Source organism: Fopius arisanus, unplaced genomic scaffold, assembly GCF_000806365.1.
Source record: "Fopius arisanus strain USDA-PBARC FA_bdor unplaced genomic scaffold, ASM80636v1 scaffold00231, whole genome shotgun sequence".
Lineage (NCBI taxonomy): Eukaryota > Metazoa > Arthropoda > Insecta > Hymenoptera > Braconidae > Fopius > Fopius arisanus.
In genome coordinates this window covers 31,388-37,320 of record NW_011887970.1, presented here as the reverse complement: position 1 = coordinate 37,320, position 5,933 = coordinate 31,388, and the positions used below count along the sequence as shown (strand labels likewise).

Below are 5,933 nucleotides of genomic sequence, written 5' to 3'. Positions count from 1 at the left end.
TTTGAGTTCGGCTACCCTGATATCCTGATCTCTGCCTGGCAGTACCGAGATGACCCTAGCTAGTGGCCATTTCAATGGTGGATAGTTTTCTTCGTAGATAAGGACCAATGTTCCGACTTTTATCTCTGTTGATGGTTGTTGCGATTTGTAGATCGCTTGGTACCGTTGTAGACAGTCCCGTTGTCACTGCTGCCAGAACGATTGTGCCTTTTGTGTGATAAGTTGCCACCGATTCAAACGTCCAGTCTTGATATCCTTGAGATTGGGTTCTGGTACACTGTTGAGTTGCTCTCCGATTAGAAAATGTCCTGGTGTCAAAGCAGCTGGATCTTCAGGGTCGTTGGGGGATGGACAAAGTGGTCTTGAGTTGAGTATGGCTTCTATTTGACACAGAAGTGTTGTAAATTCCTCGTATGTCAACGTTGATGCTCCCATCACTCGCTTGAGATGGAATTTTGTGGATTTGACGGCTACCTCCCATTTTCCGCTAAAATGGGGAGCTCTCGTTGGGATGAATTTCCATGTAGTGCCCAGCTTTGCCAATTGTGATGTGATGATGTATGATTCGCGAGAAGCTGAATCAAATAACCGTTGTAATTCCTTGCTTGCTCCAACGAAATTTTTCCCGTTGTCGGTGGTGATTGTCGTACAGACTCCTCGTCGTGCTGCAAATCTTTTATATGATGCGAGAAATCCTTCAGTACTGAGTTCAGTGACAAGCTCTAGATGTAGCGCCGACGTAGCGAAGCATATAAAAAGCGCAATGTATCCTTGGTAGGTGACTGCTCCTGCGGTTCTCCATCGTCTCACTGTGAACGGGCCGGCAAAATCAACTCCAGTATGTTGAAATGCTCTTGAAGGGTTGACTGTCATTGAAGGTAGTTGTCCCATGATTTGCTGAGCTCGTTGAGCACGATACCGAGCACAAGTGATGCACTTTTGGATAACTGAACGAACTGGTGCTCTTCCTCCTATCATCCAGTATTTTTGGCGCATTAAAAAAAGTGTTAGCTGCGTTCCCCCATGTAATATTCGTTCATGTGCGTCGTTGATGATTAGGTGGGTGAGTTTCGATGATCGTGGGATGATTATCTGATGTTGCTCTTCCTTGGTGAGCCGCATTTCTTAGTCTGCCACCCACTCTCAGTGTGCCTTCCTCGTCGAGGTACGCCATGAGTTTCAACAGTGGATGGCCGTTCGGTAGTAAAGTGTTCTCTCTTATTCGATGAATTTCCTCAGCAAAAAATGTCGACTGGGTGTAGGTCAGCCAATATTTCCTTTCTGATTCGATTTCGGTTAATGTGGCTGATGAAGAGGTTGATCTTCGCCGTTTGAGAAGGATGTCAGAGGCTCTCCGTGCAAGTGCCGTGTTTCTAAGTAGCTCTGACAGCTTGGAATACCTCAGTAATAGCTCGTTGTGATCTGTTACTAACTGTCTTGGATAAGCTGTAGCTGTTGTTGGTCTGTCCTCGATGCTGGCCTCGGGTGATATTTTTTCTATTGATGTTGTAGGCCAAGACTCTGCTGAAAATCACAACCGTGGTGGACCTGACCACCACAATTGATTTCGTACTAGTTGTTCAGCTGTTTCACCTCTGGAGGCACAGTCAGCGGGGTTGTAAATTCCGCTGATATGTCTCCATGTTGCTGTTGGTTGAGTATCTTGGATTTTTTGAACTCAATGTTGGACAAAGTCCTTCCACTTGGAGGGATGAGCTTTGATCCATGTAAGAGCTACGGATGAGTCGCTCCAAAGTGTTGGGTTGATGTGTTCAAGATCAAGTAGCTTTTGTACCTTGGTTGTGAGTTCAGCCATGATTAATGCTGCTCCCAGTTCCAGGCGTGGGATGGTGATTTTCTTTAATGGCGCGACCTTCATTTTGGCTGCTACTAGTGTCACGACCGGTGGAGATGTTGATGAGGTTACCCTGAGATACAGTACCGCTCCCATTGCGAGATTGGATGCGTCCGCGAAGCCGTGCCGCGAATGTCCACTTGATCTTCAGTCCTAAAATGTAACCACCTTGATTTGTTGATTTTGCTGAGGTGTTCCAGTTCCTCCCTGAATGTTTTCCAGATGAGAGTGATGTCCTCAGGTAGTCGATCATCCCAGTTTACGTTGCGTTTCCATACTTGTTGCATGATGATCTTAGCTCTGGCTATTACTGGAGCTACGATGCCAATTGGGTCGTAAATTTGAGCTATTTGAGAGAGGATGATTCTCTTGGTGATTGCTCTCCTGCTCGCTGCTTTTACGGTGATCTGGAGTGTATCTTTCTGTTGATCCCATTTGATGCCAAGTACTTTTGATTCCGTGTCCTCAAATAGTTGTGTTGATGATTCGTGTTGTGCTGAGACCTTGAGTTTCTCGAGTAACTGAGGACTGTTGCTGCACCACTTGGAGAGAGGGAATCCGCCCGCCATGCAGAGGTTTTTCAGTTCAGTTACCTTTTCCTCAAGTTCCTGTACGGTGTCTGCTCCATCGTAGATATCATCTACGAATTTTCCTCTGGTCATTGCTGCTACGGCCTTGGGATACTTGTGTCCTTCATCCTTGACTAGTTCTTCACAAACACGTAGGGATAACCATGGAGCTGAGGTTCCTCCATACGTGACTGTTGTCATTTGAAATTCTACGAGGTTATTAGCTTCATTGTACCATAGAATCCGTTGATAATCCCAGTCATCTTCGTGTACTTTAATTTGTCGGAACATCTTGATGATGTCCGCGCCAAATACTAGGCGATGTTTCCGGAACCATGTGAGCACATCTAGATTATCAATTTGTAATTTTGGACCAGCATTGAGAATGTCATTTAATGATATACCTGTTGATGTTCTTGATGACCCATTGAAGACTACTCGGAGCTTGGTTGTAAGGCTCGCTTCACGAAGAATTCCGTGGTGAGGGAAGTAGAATGATAATACTGGCTCTGGGGTTGATGGTACTCGTCTCGTGTGATTCAAGTTTTCATACTCATTGATGAAATCCTTGTACAAATTCCCGAAGTTCATTTTTTTCTCCAATTTTGATTCCGTTCGCTTGAGTAGTTTTAATGCCGTTGATCTGGACTCTCACAGCGCCTTTGGTGATGATTTGAATGGAAGACGTACGATGTATCGACCATCCTCGTCTCTGGAAGTATTTTTGATGAAGTGATCTTCACATTCCTGCTCCTCCGGTGTTATTGACTCTGTTGATTTGCAGCTGACTTCCTCTTGTACCCTAAATTTTTTGATCAGTTCAAGAAGTTCTTGATTTGCTGTCTTCTTCACTGTAAAAATGAGGCACGTGAATATCTGTGTGATGTATTCATGGAGATGGTCCAACCGAATATTGTAGATTGTGCTATTAGATCGCTGCGTTACAGTCTGATTAATTTACCCTTGATGAGTTTCCCATAGTAATCTGAGCCGATGACGAGGTCTACATTTCCTGATTCGCAGAAAGTGGCATCTGCTAATTCTAGCTCGTTGAGTTGCTTGAGTTTCGGTGGTTTGCAGGTGTATGATGGTATTTTTGTAGTGAGCCTTTTGAGGGTGTAGGCGTTTACGATGAGTTGTTCAGCGGTTTCGCAATTAGATTGAAGTGTTACTTTGACAATACCCCTTGAGTTCCCTGGTGATGATGTCCCAATGCCAACAATGCTGACATTGGAAGATTGCCTCTTCGACTTGAGCTTGTTGACGAGATTCTCGGTGATGAGCGTAATGTCTCATCCTTGATCGATGAGTATCTTGACAGGTATTTCGGCATCCTGAGCAGATATTGCCTTTGCGACGTCTGTTGCTAGATTTCTCAATTTGGAAGTGTGATCAGCTGTTGATAGGTCGGTTTGGTTTCTAACCCATCAACTGTTAGAAGACATCTGATTTTTAATAGCATTGGAAATTTTTTGAAGATTGGGTTGGAGACACCTGGATGATGACCCTTTAATTTGCCTTGAACTCTGATTGTCGAGCATCTAGCAACTGGAGATAAGGTAGATGACATCTAAATGTCGATATCTGCAGTACCTGGAGATAGTGTGGATGACACCTGATTGTGGAGGTTCCTTTGCTTCAGAGATTTCTTGAGCGATGTCTTGTCGTTGTTGGTCTCGATGACGGTGTTGCTGATACTTGGTGAATTTCCTGTTACCTTACGTGCTCTTTGCCAGGTGTTGCTTTTAGATGAGTTTCGGTTTTTGTGTCTCCTTCCTACTATGAGTCAGTTATTGGGACTTGATGATGTTGATGTGCCAGTTTTCTCACTTGCTGAGGCGATGTTTTTGGTTTCGTGAATTAATATATGGTGATGACTAGCACATATTTGACACGTCTGTTCACTGCTGCAATTCTCGACTTTATGAGGTCCTCGGCAGTTCCAGCATAGATTCGGCTGTTGAATGGTTTCTCTTCGTTGCTTAAGCGTCATGTCCTTGAACTTTGTACAGGCGTATCCTATGAAGTGATTTCCCTTGCATAGTACGCAGCTCTTGTCCTTGGATCCTACCTGGTTCGCTGGAACTATTTCTGATCTCTTTTCTCTTCGAGTGTTCGTGCTGGATGCTGTGTGAGTATGAACCGTGGATTTCCTAATTACGTTTGATTTTCCATAGTTATGGCTTTTCCCTGTTGTTGGGTTGGTTTGGTTTTTGTCATCGACACTCTCGAGGGGATTTGCTCTGGCTTTTAGGAATTCCATAAATTCCTGCAATGGGGGCACCGTGGTGGACGCTCCTAGCTTCTCTTCCCATTTTTCCCTCGTGCCTGGATCGATTGCTGTCCTCAAGAGGTGATTGATGATTGCATCCCAGCCTTCTATGTTGATGTGCAGTGCTTTTAACCCGTCGAGTGTTGATGTAGTTATATCGATGACTTCACTGAGACCTTTCGCCGACTTGTTACTCATTGGTGTCATGCTCATGAGGTTAGTGAGCAATGAGGTGACGATTAGCCTCTGATTGTCGTAGCGATTAGTGAGTTTCTGCATTGCAATCTCGTAGTGTTCGTTTGTTGTTGTCAGATTTGCGATAATGGTTCTCGCATCCCCTACTAGGCAGCCTTCCAGTCTGATCATCTTCTCGATTGGGGTGATATTCCTCTTCTGTCCAACCATCATTTTGAATCCATCGATGAATGACTTCCATTCCTTATACTGTCCGCTGAATTTTGGTAAATCCATTGTGGGCAGCTTGTTGTCTGTTTCACTATTTCTTCGTTATGGGATCGATGGGCGATGTCTTTCGTAAATAATACCCTTGTATTCGCTCAGTATCTCGCTGATTTGCCCGTGGAGTGTCATCATTTTTTCGAAGTACTGAGACACGTAGTACGTGTGTTTCAGATCTAGTCGGGATGCTGTTGAAGTCAATGACTCGTGGTATCTGGTGAAGACATCGAACAATCTGCTGGCTTGAGTTTGATAATTATCTAGTTGAGTTTCCCTTACGATCTCAGGGTTAAGAGTCCTGATAGTCTGGTGCAAGCTTCGTAGATGATTCAGGCGTGCTTGCTGTCTTAGTGCCCCTGCGATAATACAACCGTTGTATAGGGGTGGATGAGGGGGAGGTAATGCCTTGTGATTCTCATCCTCTGATGATGATGCTGATGTTATTCTGCTCCTTTTCGTCTTGCTGACCGTTTCGTTTTGGCCTGGGCACTGGCCAACTAGGTGCTGCACTATTGCTTTGTCGTCAAGAGGGGTTTTTTCCTTAACTGCTTCCTTGTAGGCGTCGTCGTTCTCTGCGTCAGCCCAGCTCTCCGGAACGGTTTTCTCTAGCTCCTTTGTTGATTGGTCTTGATCGGCGTCTTTGTTTGCTCCATCCATTTTTTAACAAATTGTAAAAATCCCACTTTAGTTGATAGTTTAATGGGTATTAGCAGTGAGATGAAGTAAGTTGTACTTACGTCGGCCGCAGGGAGGGTTCTATTTTCCTCGCCGCGGGGTG

The 5,933-nt window shown here is 44.8% G+C and overlaps 2 protein-coding genes across 2 annotated transcripts; both read right to left on the bottom strand.

Annotated features, from left to right (window-relative positions):
* Positions 1-1,373: 1,373 nt before the first annotated feature.
* On the bottom strand, positions 1,374-3,757 carry LOC105272667 (uncharacterized). Its single transcript, XM_011314871.1, has 5 exons — positions 3,667-3,757; positions 3,386-3,619; positions 3,115-3,275; positions 2,024-3,042; positions 1,374-1,548 (listed from the first exon to the last, which is right to left on the bottom strand). The coding sequence occupies exons 1-5, from the start codon at positions 3,755-3,757 to the stop codon at positions 1,374-1,376; spliced, it is 1,680 nt and encodes a 559-aa protein (XP_011313173.1).
* Positions 3,758-4,210: 453 nt separating this feature from the next.
* LOC105272666 (uncharacterized) lies at positions 4,211-5,167 on the bottom strand. The gene has a single exon (XM_011314870.1). The coding sequence runs from the start codon at positions 5,165-5,167 to the stop codon at positions 4,211-4,213; it is 957 nt and encodes a 318-aa protein (XP_011313172.1).
* Between the last annotated feature and the right edge of the window lie 766 nt (positions 5,168-5,933).

Excerpts from the sequence above, each read along its gene's own strand:
- LOC105272667 (XM_011314871.1), bottom strand. The coding sequence starts at position 3,757 with ATGCCGAAATACCTGTCAAGATACTCATCGATCAAGGATGAGACATTA. Across the intron at positions 3,043-3,114 it reads ACGAGGATGGTCGATACATC|CGAACGGAATCAAAATTGGA; the intron begins GTACGTCTTCCA and ends AAACTACTCAAG. Across the intron at positions 1,549-2,023 it reads AGCAAAATCAACAAATCAAG|GTCCACCACGGTTGTGATTT; the intron begins GTGGTTACATTT and ends TGTGGTGGTCAG.
- LOC105272666 (XM_011314870.1), bottom strand. The coding sequence starts at position 5,167 with ATGGATTTACCAAAATTCAGCGGACAGTATAAGGAATGGAAGTCATTC.